Source organism: Drosophila persimilis, unplaced genomic scaffold (assembly GCF_003286085.1).
Source record: "Drosophila persimilis strain 14011-0111.01,24,50 unplaced genomic scaffold, DperRS2 tig00000868-arrow-arrow-pilon, whole genome shotgun sequence".
In the NCBI taxonomy this organism is placed as follows: domain Eukaryota; kingdom Metazoa; phylum Arthropoda; class Insecta; order Diptera; family Drosophilidae; genus Drosophila; species Drosophila persimilis.
The window spans coordinates 622,049-640,567 of NW_020825365.1; the positions used below are offsets into that span (position 1 = coordinate 622,049).

The 18,519-nt window shown below is 44.9% G+C and overlaps 1 protein-coding gene across 2 annotated transcripts; it reads right to left on the bottom strand.

Moving 5' to 3' along the window:
- Positions 1–1,198: 1,198 nt before the first annotated feature.
- LOC6602993 (GTPase-activating protein) lies at positions 1,199–18,063 on the bottom strand. 2 transcript variants are annotated; one of them, XM_026993702.1, is made up of 6 exons: positions 17,289–18,063; positions 5,240–7,176; positions 4,915–5,177; positions 4,479–4,484; positions 4,078–4,279; positions 1,199–3,145 (listed from the first exon to the last, which is right to left on the bottom strand). In XM_026993702.1, the coding sequence occupies exons 1-6, from the start codon at positions 17,428–17,430 to the stop codon at positions 2,138–2,140; spliced, it is 3,558 nt and encodes a 1,185-aa protein (XP_026849503.1). In that variant the 5' UTR covers positions 17,431–18,063; the 3' UTR covers positions 1,199–2,137. The 2 variants fall into 2 exon arrangements, with proteins under 2 accessions (XP_026849503.1, XP_002028020.1); XM_002027984.2 differs by lacking the exon at positions 4,479–4,484.
- Between the last annotated feature and the right edge of the window lie 456 nt (positions 18,064–18,519).

The following is an 18,519-nucleotide window of genomic DNA, read 5'->3' on the forward strand; positions in this document are numbered from 1 at the left end:
GTCAGTCTTGCATTTTCCAGTGGCGCGATATTTGAATTATTGAGTAAGGGTATGCGTTTTACTTATATGCCCGTTACCTCCCATTTAAAGTAGAAAAACTATTTTAAAATATGCAACTATATATTTATTCACACATAAAAGTTGATTTCAAAAGGTTTGTGTAAAAAAAATAGGGCATTTTCCTTTGATTCTCACTGTTTTACCAGGCCACAACACTCGTTTGTCCTTCAATTCAGGCTTATACGAAAAGGATTCGTGAGAAACAAAAAACCTAATTGCAAAGTGTACTCAGTAATTGTTTTTTGGAAAAGATTGCTTCTCTGTTAATTGTCACAATACGAATAAAAATATTCAACAGCTTTAACGCACAATAAACATATTGCAAATACGCATCAACCAATCAATTAACCAACACACATACACACCCACGCATGATCAAACATACCATAAGATATCACAACAGTATCCGACAGATATAGTACCTAAAGCACAAGAATTGAGGTACTAAGTGGCAGGAAATACAAACTGAAAAAAACAAGAACTCAAATGAAACGAAATAATAATCCATTGGCGATACGCTTTATTTTGTACGCTAGAAAACATATCTCTAGATCTGTGTGTGTATATGTATGTATATTCTCGATTCTTTGTACCAACAACTTAGGATCTAGACATGGTAAAATTATAATAAAAATAATGCTCCTCTCTTAAAAATGCAATCAAAATTAGCAAGTGAATCGAAACTGGAAACTGCAAACTGCAAACAAATCAAATTCATAGCAACAGAAATATAATAGTATTCATAGTTTCGTCTCTCATCTCGTATGTACATCATTCAGATAGTATTAGATTAGAAATAATTAATTAGAAAATGCACAAATCATTGGAATGCATCAACAAAAGGCAATAGAATAAACGCGGCGGCGGAGGCGGCAGAGGAAGACACTTTGTAATGCAATCAACTAAATATGGCAAAAAAAAGTATGATAAAATGATTATTTAAACATAAACTATAAAATGTGTGTAATTTTATATATTGGAAGAGCTTTGGAAACATATCGGTGGAAGTAAGTCGAAGCTAACCCAATTTACTTTTTCTTTTCGTTTTTTTCTTTAAATTTAACATGAAATTAAATGCATTTAATAAATATATCAATATATATATATATATATATATATATTTGTATGTGTGTGTGTATGTGTGTGTTTCTTTTGTGTATGTAAAATGGAAGTAAATTTGTTCTTAACAATGCTTTTCGTTTGTATTCTAGAATTGTTTGAATACATACATATATCGTGTATAACATTAGCTGTATGACAGTTATATAAAGTAATATACATGTAGATGTATGTGTTTCTTCTTTCTTTTCTTTTTGTATATAGCGTTCACATATTTTTAGAATTATTTTGCTTTTCGCAATCCTCTTACTTGTAATTATTAAATTATTTTTTTTTTTTTAGAAATTTTCGCTACGCCTAACACACAACTGCAGTTACAGTAGTTAATATTATCCCTATATCGTACACATAGAGAGATATATGTATGGACTGGGCTATATACAACATTTCATTTCGCTACTTGTGTTATTTTTTGTATGGGTGCATCTCTATGCCGTACATAACTATTTACATCTATATATTTTGTATTTCGTATTCAGCTTAGGGCTAAGGGTTTCAAAATTCTTAGCAATTTTCGGGTTCCGGATTTTTTGTAGCTTAAACTTAAATAGTTATCAGTTTTCAGTTGTTCTCTTCCTTTACTGTGGATCCTATCCTCCTTCCACATTTCTGCGTACTTTTGTTTGTGTATAAATAATGTTAGCACATACAAAAAATAAATAAGCTTAAATATATTTAGATTTCGCTTTCTGTTTGGGGTTGGCTTTCTGCTGGTGTATGCTGGAGGGGGGTTCCGTAAAAATCTTGTGTATAAAAATCTGTTAATTAAAAAAACTTAAGTCTAGACTTTTACATATTAAACTCGTAAAAAAAAAAAAAAAAAATCTCTTAGCGCATAAAACTGTTTCTTTTTTTGTTTGTACAGCAGCACGCTAGCATCTCCGTCTGCGACAATGCGTATTCCTCATCGGGTCAGGATGATCGCTCGGGGCAGGGCGAATACGCACGGTCTTGAACGCTAATAGATCGTTGGGGCCGGCTTATGTAGCACATTCGCCGCCTGGGCCGACGAGGTGCTGGGCGCGGCCACCACACTCGATGCCGTCGATGAGGGACTTGAGGATGACGCATTGCCGCAGTTGTTGTTGTTATTATTATTGTTGTGGCGCTGCAGCTGGTGGCTGCGCAGAGGCTGGAACTGTGGCTGTTGCTGTTGCTGCTGCTGGAGCTGTTGTTGCTGTTGCTGCTGCTGGTGGTGGAACTGCAGTCGCTGCTGCTGGTGCTGGAGGTTGTGCAGATAGTAGGCGTTCATGTTGCTGCTGCTGGTTGTCGATGGCTGGTAGGGATAGGCCCGTACATTCTGCATCTGTGGGAGCACGGGCTGGAACTGCTGCTGCTGATGTTGTTGCTGCTGCTGCTGCTGGTGGTGTTGCTGATTCAGCTGGCCGGCGGCTCGCATCATGTGCCAGTAGTTGTCGTCGCCGATAGGTGCCTGCCTGCTTCCATACTTTAGCTGCCGCGTGATACCCTGTTTGTAGTCGCGGTGGTCCCTGTCGATGGCGTAAGCCTTCTCGCGCAGCTTTTCGATTGTGCGTTTGAATTCGGCAAAGGCTTGTGGCGACTGCTGCTGCAGGGTGGTGGCCAGCGGCACCAGAGGATTGTGCTGCGGGAGCTGCTGTTGCGGCAGGTGCTGGTGATAGGTCAACGGATCCAGCAGCGAGTCCAGCATGCTCATGTTGGACATGATGAGCGTGTGAATGCGCTGCAGGTCTAGGGGCGGATCCAATGCGGTGACCAGATCCATCTGAAAGTAGTCCATCTCCTTATCGGATACGTTCTTGCAGCCGGGCGTGTTCTCGTCCGAGCGTCCGCAGCAACTGTAGAAGCCGCTTACGAAGGCCGACGGATGGAAATACTGCATTCGGATGGAGTTCATCAGACAGATCTTGTGCAGCAGGTCAAACCACTCACGCTCCTCCACGCAGTTTGTTGTTTGTACGATAAGCGAGCGATCTTTGTGCACGATCTGTGTGGGATTAAAGTAGAGGAAAGTAAAACTTTAGGCACGCTGTAATTAACAATTAACATAAATTCTGTTGCAAGACAGACAATCGCATTCGTCGGAAATCTCCCGCTGAGACTCACACACACAATTCACACGGCAGAGACAAAAGTACGAGTGTAGGTACTTGTACCTTACCCACGGATCGGATGGGTTCTCTGCTGCTGCTTCGTCTTGCGCGGATTTCTAAGTTTTGAAATTTCCCTTTTTGTTTTACTATCGCGAAAAAACAATAAGAGTAACTAACAATAACAATAACAAAGGGAGATACGAAAGCCAACTGCCGACTCATCTGCATAATAATGCTAATTATTTTTAATTGCCGCAACTTGTCATTTTCTTGCCTGTCTAAAATCTCTGCCTGCGGACTATTTGAGTGATTAGTGAAAGTTTCTCTTCAATCTTGAATCTTCTTTCTTTTTTTTTTGCTCTGAGGTTTTCTATTTACATTTTTTTTTCTGCCTGAATTTGCTGTTGCTATCGAATGCTTTTTGTTCATCGATGACAAATGTGCAATGGAAATGACAAGAGCAACTGCAGCCGCCCAAACATCCCACAGCACATCTACTTCTCTCACTCGCACACATGCACTCACGCTCTCTCTCAAACTCTATCTGCTGCAACGGAAGAGCGCGGAGGTGTATGTGTGAGTGTGGGCAGCTCTGCTGCTGCGCCGTTGCCTATTTATAAAGTATGGCGTGGCCGCCCGATCGCCAGTTTCCGGTAAAGGAGAATATGTATGCATTACTGCTGCAGCATGCAAATATTGAAGGTCTGTCTCTATCGTCTGTCCAAAGCATATAAAATGAAATGTGAGGGAGGCCACGCGGGGACCGGACGGGCCTAGCTTCCTTGCTTCGGAGGGATGGGATATGGAGGGAATGATTGGCACTCACCTTAAAGCAGTTTTGCATTTTGAAGCTTTTGTCTTTCAGTTGCTCAACGCTGCCGATCTCCTGGAGCGGTATATCACAGATGGGTTGTTTGCCCTTCGACTTCGCATAGCTGAGCGTGTGCGTGGTCAGGCGAAAGTAGCGCTGCGTGGACTGCCGTCCCACCGACCAGCGTTTGCTGCTGGTTGGATATTTGGTCATCATGCTGTCGGCCATAGCAAGAAAAACAAAAAAAAAACACACACAAAAGAGAAAAGAGAGAACCAAATCTTAGTAAGTGTCGCTAATTCTTCGCGCTTTCTGTCGATGTAATTCTTCCAAAAGCACCAACAAAATATCCAAGAATATAGAAAAATGAAATCTAATAATATAAATTAACAAATGAAAAGCACAATTTCTCTTACCCCTCGCTAGACGTTAGTATATGTAATACGTGTAATATGTGTGTGTGTGAGTGTGTGTAGTGTGTGTAGTGTGTGATGGTGATGGGAATATTTTTGGTAGTTGTGGGCGTGATGGTTGTGGTTTTTTTTTGTTTTTTAAAATTTGATTTATTATTATTTTATACGTAAGTATATATATTTTTTGGTTTTTGTTTGTGGTAAAAGCAGCGCGCGGAAAAGAAGAGAAAGACAAAGAAAGTTTTGGTATTAGAATAAAACGAAGCGTAACCAAATGTTCTTTGGGGTGGGTGGGATACATATATGCCAACAAAGTATACATAGAGGAGGGTATATAGAGAACGGGTAGAGGGTATTGCATATTAGGTGGGGGTGGGGGCATCATTCCATCAATTACATTACATTTAACTAATCATTTTACCATCAATGGAAGACCTACCCCTCTTTTAGTAATACTGGTTCGAGTGGCGCTGCCGAAGCTGCCGGATGGATACCGCTGCTGTTGGCCGCCTGGCTGGGCGTTGAGATCACCTCCAGGAAGTGCTTGACGGCATCCACATGCTTTTCCGTGCAGAACTTCTTGTACAGCTCCCCGGTGTACTCCTCCTTGCAGGGCTGCTGCGATGATCGCGAACTGACGAGATTCCCCAGCGATTGTATCGTCTTGGAGATGAGCGTCAGCGTGCGATTCGTTTGGGCATCCTGGAAAGAGCAGTCCGAGGATCAACAAGAGATTCTTTTGGGCTTTAGAGGCGTCCACTTACCAGCCGCTCGGTGGTCAGATCAAAGAGTTTGGGTCCCAGTATGGCCGGAGCAAAGAACCGAAGGAATATGAAGCCGGAAACCACGGAGTAGCGCACCTCGCGATTACTGGGAAAGTGCTTGCCCGCACACTCGCGCAGGTCGTGAAAGATCTGGCACAACACTTTCGGACAGCGGTCGGCACTCTTGGTGATCGCCTGGAACACCCGCTCCACATAGTCTTTCAGATTGTGCAGATTAGTGTCGACGGCCGAGCGATCCTTCACCTTGCTGGGATCAATCTCGCACGGCTTCTTCTCTGCCACAATTTGGGAGAGGACGGGTCGCAGCGTCTGATGCAGATAGTGCAGACCCGACAGCCGCATGGCCTCGTCCATCATCTTGGAGACGAGTGTGTTGCCACGGAAGATAGTGGTGGGATCGGTCAGATTCGATATTTCGTGATCGGCTAAGGCCTTGATGATCGGCGCAATGCGTTCGGTGTGCGTGAAGAGGCGGACCAGGGGCTGGGCCACCTCCGTCTTCCCGGATACCAGCTCGCCCAGAATGGACACAGCGGAGACGGTGATCGGCCGCTGGTCCACCGACTCGAGCAGCAGGTTCAGCAAATCGTCGTAGGTGGCTAGCGGGAATACATGATCGGCGGTGTAGTTCAGATTCAGACGCAACGACCCAATGGTGGAGTCCACACTCAGCCTCGTGCCAGGCGGCGTGGCACAGGAACGCGGGGTTGTGTTCAACGAACGACTGCTGTTGGACAGGGAGCGGGGCTGCAGGTAGTACCAGGCTGCCGCTTGCACCGCAGCCTGCTGCTGCTTGTTGAGCATGGGGAGTCGAACTTCGCCGAGGAAGACCTTGTCGGCCATAGCCCCGTGTGCGTCGTGCCACAGACTGACGACAATCTCCACGAGATCGGCTCCCCCCAAGGGATAAATGGCATATGCCTTGTTCGCCGATGACTCCAGGGAGCCGGAGGATTTGTTGCTGCCCGTGGTGGCCGTGTTGCCTCCGCCCTCTGCATCGATGTAGAGATCAAAGTACATTACCTCGTCGAATTCTGGATCGACGGTTTTCTTGCGCTGCTTTGTCCGCCGCGTGATCTGCTGCTTGTTGCTGTAGTGGGCGGTGCAGATGACGAAGGGGTCGCAGGTGCCCTGCTTCTTGGCCAAGTCCACGCAGGCGGGCACACGGATGGCCACGCGGACGTTTCTCGCATGCGCATTCTTCCAGTTGGCCAACTGGTCTGTAGAGGAGTTGGTGCTAGATACCTGCTGGGGCTGTGCCTGTTGCTGTGGCTGCTGATGTTGCTGGGGATGGTGCACGTGTCCGAAAAGGCCCGCTGCACGACTCTTGAGTGTCATGCCGGCAGAGTGTCCGCCAGTTCCGCCTCCCGATCCGACAGCTGTTGCTCTCTGGATGTTGCTTAATTCGTTGTTCTCCTTGTAGTCGTTCTGGTGGGCGCGCTGCTGCTGGCGACTGTGTGTGTGGTGGTTCTGGTGGTTGTGGTTGTGGTTGGAGGCGTGTGTGTTCTGTGCCACCTCAGATATGCTCTCTGTCAGCAGCAGCTGCGGATGCTCCTCGAAGGCCACCTCGATATTCGCCATGCCCTGGACCTCCGAGTCCGCGTCGACGGGCCGCAGCGTGAACCAATGGTCCTTGTGATTGTACATGTGCAACTCCTCGCGCTTTATCGCAATCTTGCCGATCGGCTTGTCCTGCTTCATGTCCCGATCCCACACGTAGATGGACAGGTGACGGAAGCGGCGCGGAATCTTAAACTGATGCTCCTCCCCGTAGAAGGGGGCCAGTGTTCGCTCGATGGTGGGTGTGCGGCATATCTCCTCCTGATCAAGGGCAATTGTGCAATAGACATCCCGTGTGCCCTGTGTGCTGCAGCTTGTGTTTGCCGCATTGCGACTGCTCAGATTCTTTGCCTCGCCTGCAAAATGGAAGAATAACACACAAATCAAAGGTTAATACAAGATAACTTTTGAATGATTTCTACTATACTTTATTTCTTATTAATTGGCCTTGACATCTCACCCCATCCCGTCCCCTTCCCCAAGGCAGCAGCGCAAGAATAGCAAATACTTGGTGCCCTCCTCTGCTCATTTCTCAGTAAATTGTACGTATTATTCATTTCATGCATTTCCTAAAACGTAGTGCAGCGGCTAACGTGACTTCCTGCGCGTGTGCGTGTGCGTGTGCCTGCATCGAAAGCTTTCAATCAATATGGGTGTGGAGCTTTGTATGCTTTGGCTTTGGATGCCTTGCCTGCCCACAGAAACAACAGCAACACCAAGGACACAGAAACCTGGCGCTTGGCACTAGACCCACCAGATAGACAGAGAGAGTGCAGACATGGAGCGAACAGCAGACAGTGGAATACATAGGCTCGCAAAGAGCGACAGAGCGACAGAGAGAGAGAGAGGGAGAGTTATAAACTTTAATAATAACAGCCTTGATAAGCACTCGCCAAAAAGGGGTAAAGAGAAGCGAGAGAGCTGTGTCGGAGGGGGGAAAAAGGCACCAGACCAGAGCAGCTGAACCGAACCGAACCAAACCGAACCACAAGACAAGCAAACGGTTGCTCAATGAAAGAAATTAGCGGCAGTCAAGCGGAAATATATTAAGTACACACGAGTACGCACAGCAGCGGTCAAGATACTAGTTGTTTTAAAGGTAATACGCGAGCACTTCAACACAATTTCATTAATAATTAAGAGAGATCAAATAATGGCTAAGATAAGTAGAATTATCAAAAGCAAAAGAGATCTACATAGATAAGCTCCCATTCGTTTGACCTCTACTGCGTTTACGCGTCTGCTTTCAAGTGTCTAACTGTTGTGTGGGGCTGGGTGTGTGAAGTGTGTGTGTGTACGCGTGCGTGCTAGACAAGGCAGGCAATGCGCGGATTTCTGATTTCGTTTTATTTTTCGTTTTTTCATTGAGAAAACATTGCGGGATGGATGGCCTCCATTACCCTGCCTTCCGCTCCTAAAAGCTATTGACACAGCTGTGGTGCTGTGGGCCGTGGAATGGTAGGGAAAGGGGGATGGGGGGCTAGCTAGGTGAGCAGCCGCCTCGGTGCTATCAGCCAGGCCTATCAATGGGGTTATATGTATTTGCTGTTGGTGTGTATTTGTGTTTAGCAAAACAACGGCACTTTTTACAATAGCAGACAGCAGCAGCCGCCACCGCCACTCTCTCTCTCTCTCTCTCACACACTCTCACTCTGCGCGACAGACAGCAACAACTTTAGCTTAATAATGAAGACATTCATTTGTCGTCGTCGTCGTCGTCGTCGTCGCTTTGTACTTCTTCTTCTCATTCGTTTATGAATGAAATGAAAAAGCGTACAAACACAACAAGAGGAAGCAAAGAGCAGATGGAGGGAGAAGAGGGGAATTAAAATCACATTTTATATGCAAAAACACACACACACACAAACAGTGAGGGAACGGCAGGCGCAGGGACGGTGATGGACGAATGACAAAAATCAAAAGTGTCTTTTCTCAAGTCTCTTTGTCTTTGTCTTTCTCTTTCTCTCTCTCTCTCTCTTTCTCGCCGCCTACTCTCCTTTCTCAGCCACCCAATTTGTGCTCCCTCTGCGGCCGCTTCTTCGTCCTCTCCCAACAACTCTCCAAACTTTTTGGCTGTCTCTTTTCCTCTTTGACTATGCGGCATGGTGCGGACTGTGAAAAAGCAACAGTATATTTCATTCATAAAATCAACGTCGCAGTCATTGCCGGCGCCGGCGTTGACTTTGTGTAGTAGCGCCGCGCGGCAGTGATGCTTTCACAGCAGGAGGGGGTTGGGGGGGGTCGGGGAATCCCAGTGTTGAATTTTTTCGTACGTTTCTGTGACGCTTATAATTTATTTATGTGGTTTTTTTTATGGTTTGTCTTGTCATTGGCCGGGGCCACCACCGCCGCTCTCTGCCGCAATGGAATACTATATTTAGTTTTAGTTTTCGTCATTCCTTTTCGTCATTTGGTGTTGGTTTTGGTTTTGGTTTCGGATTAGGCAAATACCATGCAAATCAGGCAGCATCAAAGTTTTCTAAATTTAATGATATAATCATGGAATTTCTCTAGATTTTCCCATTCATACGTAGCAGTTTCCGCTTACTCACGGCACAGAGCACGGAATGAAGGAGCCGTCGAGGAGGGTGAGATAGCACTGTTTCGAGATAAGCGAATGAATTGCGAATGGGCCCAAGGGGGAAAAGGGGGAGCCGTCCAGCGGAGAACCAACCCACCAGAGGACTGGCGAAACTTCTGCACATTGAATGAAGAAGATTCTGTGGAAAACTCACTTCCAGCTTGTACGACCTTCAAATGAATTGTGAAACAAAGCATGCGATATCTTCTTACATATTCCAGACACACACACACACACAGAAAGATCGAGATTGGTATTATGCAAGCGATACGCTACCCGGTAATCGTGCCCGTACCCGTACCCGTACTCGTAACACCAAGCGGAAATTCAAGCATTTTGGAATCTCTTCATTTGCCATCAAAATGATGAAATCTTCGGAATGTTTACTTTGCTTCCAGCAACAATAACAAGACGAGGAAGATCCATTACCAGCTAATGCATATATGGTCGGGTTGGGAGAGGAGATCCAGCAATTAACCAGATCTATGCATGATCTATGATATCTGCATACATATATCAACGAACAAACAACGCGGCGGGCAACACATTTCAGCATTTTCATAGAGAGATCACCGAAATAGAACCATTATCCTTCATGCCACACATGCCACATGCCACCACGAAAACTTCCAAAGGGAGCGCCGCCAACAAATTGGATTCTGCCCCTCCCTTCCCCCCAAAACATTGACATTTGCCAGTGGGAGTGGGGGGAGAGACCTCAATGTCAGGTTTGGAGTGAAAATTACCACACGACTCTAGTAGGGGGGGACTCTCATTATTTTCATGATTTCCTTCTCGGCAGACACAAAATTAAATTTAAAGACCCTGTAAGTAGATTTCGTTTTTTTTCGGTTCGCCTTGCCTTCCCTTCCCACTCCCTTTCGTTCTTCCTTTCTCTCGTCTCGTCTCGTCTCGCTTGCTTTTGCTTTTCTGCTTTTCTGCACAATATGCAAATTGATTCCAGTGCAGCATGAAAGGCGGCGCGCGAATTAATGAGGCGATTGCTCTAAACGCAATGGAAAGGCTATCACCGACTGGGTGAATACCCTTTCCAAAATACTTGTAAGAATGCACTGCAATTTGCAGTGCACGACACATTATACCCTCCACTTCAGTCCACTCCACTGCACTCCACTCGCGGAAGGGTATCCAAGAGAGCAAAGAAGGAAGCACTCTGGGCCGTCCGAGGCAGAGGAAATCCGAGGGCGGGTGTTTTCTGTGTGCGTGTGTAATAAATTCTAAAAAACAAATGAAACAAAAACCAGGCACAGGCACAGGCAACAGGCATTTATGCAAAGGAACGGAAATAGAGATAAATTCTTGTATATTTTTTTGTTTTTGCTGCTCCGTCAGCGGATGAGAGATTTACACAGAGACAGGCAGGGCCGGATCCAGTTCTCGCTTCTGGGATCTCCCTCTCACTCTCTCTCTCTTTCTCTCAGTCTCTCGTATCTCTATCGCTATACCGAGAAGTATCTGTGAGCTGTTTGTTTAAACGTCAGCTTCCTGTAGCTAAAAATGATTGTTTGCACTTGGTAGAAAACACACACACACACACACACACGAGATAGAGAGAGAGAGAGAGAGAGAGAGAGAGCGAGAGAAGGAGATGAAGAGGTGGGAAAAACCCTTGGAACCAAATGGTAGGTCCACTCCTACTTTGTGCCGCGTTTCCTTTCCATAACTTTTATTATACCCGTAAGTGGAACTTCCTTTTCCGTTTTAGCTTCCTTTCGTCTCGTTCTGTTCGGAATAAGGGTCTACAAAATTCTGTTGCAGTTAGCCAAGTTGGAAACTGGAAAACAGGTTAAGACAATCCCCCATTTCTAGCCAGACAGACGCCTTTCCTTCTATTTTTGTTGTGTTAATAATTTGCTTCATTTTATTTATTTGTGGAGGAGCTGTAGATCCAGAAACTCGTTTGGCTTCTCTCCTTTGGTCGGTTTTCCCATTCCTCTTTAATATATATCTGCATCTGCATCTGCATCTGCATCTATCTATCTGTGGCTGTGTTACCTTTTCTCCATCTGTACGTGCCGATCGATTTCCGGTCTGATTACGTTTCTCATGTTCATCCTCCTCCTCTTCCTCCTCTCGTCCATCTCTGGACTTGTGGCCGACTTTGCTTGGCTTCTACTCTGCGGATTGGGGGACTGGGACTGGGAGGGCAGGCATGTTTATTGCCTTTTTCATCAACGTCATCGATCCGGTCAGATCCGACCCGATCCGTACTTTGTGTATTAACAATTTTCGCTGTATACAAGTGTATATTGTATACATTTATACATATAGTATCTCTATATATTGTCCGTATCAATGTCCAGGATGAGTAATAACTCTTTTCCTTTTCCTCCTCCTCTCTGCGGCTTAGTGCCGAGTGCCGAGTGCCGAGTGCTGGGTGCGCTGTGTCATTCTGCTGTTTGAAAAAACTGTTGCCAGGCTAAACTATGCTTTCTTTAAGACTTAATTGTGTATATATCTGTATACAATATTCATGGACAGTGATAGCTCTTTGGAGAGGACAGGCACGGCACTGTTTCTTATGTCCGTTCGCTTATGGGAAGGTAGCACAGGGACCGATGGCTTTCGCCTGTATTTTTTGGCACTACTAACCTTCGATTTCCCAATTCTAGGCACACACCACTCGAACACCTCGATAAACACAACCATACAACACACGACTTCCATTTTGATATGACCAAATCGAGGCGAACCGCCTATGAACTGTGGCAATAGCTACAACAGCTACGACAAGCGCTGCTCATTAGAGACCAGTCACGCCACAAAAAATAAAACAACAGCAAAACTTTCCTGACTCTGTACAATAAAAATTAAATAACAATAAATAAACTTTTGTAAAGACGCCCACAGAATTTTTGTAGAGGTATTCGCGCAGCCGCTGGAACAGGCGCATGGCGTCACTGTGAAGAGACTTTGACGGACGAAGAAGAGAGCCATAGATTTCCGAGTCCCGAGAGAGGTTTCGGTTTCCTGCTAACATGAGAAATATATCATCTATCATCGGATTAGCGACCCAAATACGAGATAAGAAACGCTTGAGGTTGTGACTAAAATTTTCATCGTATTTCTCTTGGGTAAACAGAAACAATATCGAATGGTTGAGAAGGGAAGGTCGCTGCTTAACCACATCTTGAGACGCATCTAAACACCCAACCACAAATGAATGATTCCTCGTTTTATAACAGAAACACAGAGAGAGAGAGAGAGAGAGACCGACCCATTAAAAACGTGTCTCCAACATTAAAACATATTCTTTGGAGTGCCCCCGTGACATTTCCGCTCTTTAAAAAGAAACGACACTTGAGGTAGGAACAAGGGGCACAGGCTCAGGTACAGGGTCAGCGCTGGCCAGCGAAGCGCAACCACAGAATGGATTCAGAATTAATAACAGCCTCAAAAACGAGTGAAATAAAATGGGAATTACTTTTAATTACAAATTACATGAGCCGCACAAGAGCTAAGCCCCCAAAGAGACACAGCCACAGCCACAGCCACAGCGTGAGTCCAGCAGGGCCTTGGATGGGGGCAGGGCTACCCATATGGGGTTTTAGATGTGCCTCTGACCCCAGCCGAAGTCAACAACATCAAAGTAAATGCGAAGAGGTCAAGCGTTAAGTCATAAAAAAAGAAAGAAACAAAAAAACGTCAAAGAGGGGGCAAAAACGGAGCCAGGAAAAATGTATAACATGCTGCCTGTGGAAAGCGCAAAGCGAGAGGAAGAGAGGGAGACAAATGTTAATCATCGAATGGATGGGGCATGCAGCAGCAGCCTCATCAACGCCATCGTTGTCATTGTGATTGTAATGCTCGACGTCTCGGGGCCACTGTTCGGTTCGGTTCGGTTCGTTTCCATCTGTGGAGAGGCAGGCTCTCCCTCTCCCTCTCCTCTCCTCTCCACTGTGATGGCTGCTCTGTTCGGAGGCGACCTGAATAAAAAGTATTTTAGTAATGCGCTAATTACATAAAATTGTTCGTTCTTTGGAAGTGCTTGGCAGCTGAGTGCAGAGGCAGCAATGGGCAAAACCAGCAAACAGAGTTTTGTGCGGTGTGGCACAGTGGGGCAAGAGAATCCACAAATAGCTAGCCTCTTGGCCAAGCGTTTAAGTATAATTAACATTCTCTCTCGCTTAGGACAAATTTCAAGTGAAAATATTCCATTTGGAATAAAGATATGTATTAGAAAAATGATTTGAACCCCACAAAGGACTAAGGGGAAGACCCACCACTAATTGTCAACAGCAGAGAACAGAAAACAGAAACAGCAACAAAACCAAACAGAACGAACAACAGAGATCCGATCCGATCCGATTCGAAGAGAATCTATTCTAGGGTACTCAGCCGAAAGACGGGGGATACTAAATCGTTCAGAAAAACAGAATAGAGCACTTTTGGGGTCTTTAAAGAAGATATATGTATATTTCAATATCCAGATACTGGTAATGTATAGTTTAATCACTATGTCATACATGTACCTTCCATATAAGCAATCTTCAAGGGTATCTTACAGCTTCGACCTCCTTCCATTTAGCTTCTCTTTCTCGTCTTCTGGTTGTTTCGTTGTGTTCGAGGCAACGAGAACAAGACACAACCGGATTTTAATTAATTACCTTTTTTAGCTAAACTATTTATTGTTGTTGTCATTGTGCGAGACTTCAAGAGAACATACTTCTACCTCTACTTCTACTTCTCTATATGTTACAGCCACAACAACAGCCGAGGCAACTAACTAGAGCTCTGCTCTGCCACCGCCACCGCCACAGGCACAGGCACAGGCACAGGCACAGGCACTGCCATTGCCACTCGTGTGTTGTGTTGTACTGGTTTCAAGTTCAACGAAATCCCAATTGCGTGTGTGGTCTCGTCTCGTCTCGAACCGAGCCGAGCCGAACCGAACAGAAGTTGTCAGCCAGTTCTCTGGCCATTTGTCATGTAAATGTCATTGATATTCCAGCATCTATTCAGAAAGAGAGGGAGAGGGAGTGAGAGAGCAGCGCTGCGGTCAGTAGTCCATGAGTAATCGATCATGAGTCACCCTCTCTCTTTCAGGCAGCAGCAGCTACACATCATAGAAAACGAAATTCAATTCAATTCAGGTTATGCGCCAAACATTTTAATTAAGTGGAAAAGTATTACGCCAATTTCGGTCACCAAAACACCCCGGAGGAGGAGGTTGCTTTCCTATAGAAATCGCAATCGCCAGCAGCAACAAAATGGAAAGCTTCCAGTAGCAGCAGCAGCAGCAGCAACAGCAACAAAAGCGAAACTTTGTTGTTTGTGTAATTGAAACCGAGGGCGCACAATGTGTATGGGGAGGGAAGTATTATTATTAAGCATGCAAAGTATAATGATGTGGAAATATGAAACTTCAGAGAAGTATGCGGCACAGAGAAGGGGGTACCCCCAACCCCCCACCCCTCTTTAGGAGGAAGAAAAAAGACATGTACATATATGTATGTATATTTATAGAGGAAAGACGGCCGGTTGGAGATCGTAAAAAGGTGAGGTGACACAGCTAATGTGCCATAATGATGCGATAATCAAAGATGATTATAGGAAATGAATAAAACTTTCATTCTTCAAGCGATTATGAATAACAGAGAGAAAGAGAGAGAGAATGAAATGAACAATCCCACCTGAAGATCAAATTCCTCGTCTAGAAACTTTCGTCAAAGAAAATTCAAAGAAATCTATCGTATAAACATTGCAACTTCTTACAGATACTTGATATTTTTGCTCATTCCGAGGATTTTTCCAGAATTTAAACCTATGTACATATGTAAACCGTATTTCCGCTCAATTCCGTCTCCAGTTTCAGTGAAGTTTCCATCGAACAACGTACAATTTTGCAATATTTGTGGTGCACACAACAAAAATTAAGGGTTAAAGTACAAGCCAAGCCAGCCAACCACAAAAGAAGCGCTGCTGCCTCCAAAGCTGCTGGAAGATGTTGCCAAGACAGAAGACACCCATGCGGTCTACAAAGGAAACGGACAAATGACGGACCTGACCTGGAGGACAGCCGCCTGGAACCCCGACAAAGGGATGGGGGATAGGGAGGCAGAGAAAAGAAGACACATGCGCATGCGAAAACCATTGAAGCGTGCAAAAAGTGGCAACAACAACAGCAGCAAAAGCAGCTGAGAAGACTCTTTTTTTTTCTTTCAAGAGGAGCCAAAGACAGAAGCAAAAGCAAGAGTTTTATGGCCCAAGAAGTAACACACACCAAACCGCAGCACGCGAAAGAATGAAAGGGAGGGGGGACACCAAAAGAAAGGAAACTCTGACGATGGGAAACGGAAATCAAAAGCAGCTACAATGTTGTTGCAGCTTTGCATATAATTTATGTGCCGGAGCCAGGGTAAAGGGGAGAAGCACAAGCACAAACACAAGCACAAGCAAAAGCCGAAGCGTAGCAAAAGCTGCTTATGAATCGAGAGAAGATTGAAATTGTTTAGGTGGAAAATGAAATTCAAAGTAAGCGAGTGCGAGAGAGGAAGAGAGAGAACGCCGCATGGCATGCCATGGCATTAATATGCTGAAAAAGAGGTAAAAATAAATGTGTATCATTCGAGTGGAGGGATGTGGCGACCCTGTGTATCATGCAGGTGTGAAATTGAAATCAGAGTGGATGGAGGAGATGAAGTGGGGGGGGAGGAGGAGGGAGAACAACCAACGGCAGCACCACCACCAGCAGCAGCAGCAACCCTTTTTTCGTTGTGGTTTTTCATAATTCTGTTTTTACAGAAAGCGACAAAAAAAGGCAATACAGGAAATGTAAAACCATCGAAAAAACAACCGCAACCAAAAGGCCCCAAACGGTGCTTTGCTCGCTCACTCACTCGCTAGGTCTTTTTCTCTCTCTCGCGAGATAAGCGTGCGTGGTGATAGAGAAGGAGCGTCAGAGAAATGATGATGAGTAAGAGTGTGTGCGGGGATTGTCATTCATGAGTTTGACCTTTTACCGATACACGCGAGAAAGAGAGCCATTAATGTCGCGCTGGTCTGGCTCTGACTCTCAATGATAATCATTCATAAAAACCCGACATTTTCGCCAATGTGTTCGTAGGCGGTCGTCGCCAGCGAGCGAGCGACCCAAGAGAAAAGTACACCGAATTCGAAAATTCCATTCATGAAAAAACCCACACACTGTTGCGCTGGATCTCGTGTCGGTGTAGCTGCGCGCAAGAACATACATACACAACGAACACACGCACACACACACACACAAACACAGAGAGACACCCGAATGAAATTCATTCACAAAAAAGGGGCGCATGCAAACGGTGGGCAGGCGGGGGCGAGCTGAATGCCGTAACATTCAGCCAAGCCGCTGTCGGGTGGCAAGTAGAAGCAATCGTGTTGCCAGCACCACCAACAACAGAAGCAGTAGCAACCAGCAACAAAAAATGTAATTTTAATGCTGGTTTGTTGCTTGCTGCACGAAAAAACACCACACTACACAGAAAAAAACAAGAGAAAAACACACACATACATCGACCGTCGAATGACAAGAAAGAGCAAGCGGGATAGCACGTTGCTGCTCTCGCACACAAAATGCATTTTCTGTACAAAAATGTATGTTTACTGCACTTCAGCTTTGTTTTTATCGCATTTAATTGAAAGTCAGTTAATATTGCCACTCTATTTTGCACTCTTTTCATATTTTCAAGACTTTTGCTGGTGTTTTGTTAATATTTTCTACTTCAGCGCTGCCTACACACTGCGGGGCGACGCTCTCCACATTCCTTCACACTTTGCACACGGAGAAATCTTTGCTGGTGGACAAACTTCACTGCCCGCCAACGCACTGTCCGTTCCCTTATGCTTACGATGGGTTTTTCATTGATTTCGCACTAATTTACATACCAATTTTCACTTTTAATTGCTCTTCAATGCGCACTTCGCGTGTATCGGCCATTTTGTTGTTGTTGCTGCTTGGCTCGACGACGAGCGCGTCAATAGCGCCGTCCCGCTCTTCGTACATATAGCGTTTCTTTTTCAACAGCATTTTGTGCTCGCTTTCATATCAGGCAGCTCTTTTCCGGGTGTCCAGGTGTACTTGCAACACGCAGCGTGCAAATAATATTGCTTGCAGTTATGCTTCTCGCGCCAATTTCGCGTTGGAAATACGCAGAATATTGTTTAATTAACTTTTGCCTTGACTATTTCCACAGGCCGCAGTGTTGCACTTGTACCACTCGCGCAAAGACGAATTTTTGAGTCGAATTGTGTTGTTTTGTGGCAGCTGGCAGCCGCTGGCAAAATGCACTTTGCCAGATATAGAAAATCACACGAAAATAAAATGTTTGCCTTGCAAAGCTCGACTTAATCTTTAACGAGCACGCTAAGTTTCACTTATTGTTTCTTGTATTTTACTTTCCGCGACACGACACCTGTGATATTTATTTAAAATTTCGATGAAGCCTATGCGGGCGGTTTCCGCTCTTTCATGATATTTATATTTTTCTTTTTATATTCGAGGGGGACTTTTCATAGTTAAAAAAAAGATTCGGCACTGTCTTGTTGTTTCACACACACTGGCACAAACGCACGGAACATGGCATATATTTTTGTTCTTTTTTATAGCGGCCAAAAACGCCCAAGCGAACGGCCGGATGAAAAAAAAAGGTTAAGAGCTGCTCTCTGTATACTCTACATTTAATTTTTTATTTTTTATTTTCGGCAACGACGCGCAGCACCACAACGCACCCGCTCGGTTCAAAAATATTTTGAAAATTGTCAACACAGCCTGGCGTGCATTTATTTAACCATTATCAACTTAACCCACTCAAGCCCCCTCTATTTAAACAGTTCGACGACTTAATATAAATGGCGGAAAATGTTACTAATTGTAAGTTCTTCTTGTAGATCCATGCCATCTTTTCTCTGAACTTAACAAAACACAATATCTTTCACCTGAACTGCGCTAAAATTATTATATTTTCAATTTCTTCGGAGGAATATTAAAATGCCCCCTCGTTCTACAATGGGTTAACCGTTCTCTTCCCTTGATGGGAAATCATATTCCTCGATTTTGATATTCGATTTGATATTACTGGCTAGCTAGGACTTCTATACCTCAACACATAACTTTACC

What these genes read in the sequence shown, in the direction of transcription:
- LOC6602993 (XM_026993702.1), bottom strand. Translation starts at nt 17,430, where the DNA reads ATGCTGTTGAAAAAGAAACGCTATATGTACGAAGAGCGGGACGGCGCT. An exon ending in GCAATTAAAAGTGAAAATTG is followed by an intron (nt 7,177 to 17,288) that starts GTATGTAAATTA and finishes TCCATTTTGCAG; the next exon opens with GCGAGGCAAAGAATCTGAGC. An exon ending in ATCTGACCACCGAGCGGCTG is followed by an intron (nt 5,178 to 5,239) that starts GTAAGTGGACGC and finishes TGCTCTTTCCAG; the next exon opens with GATGCCCAAACGAATCGCAC.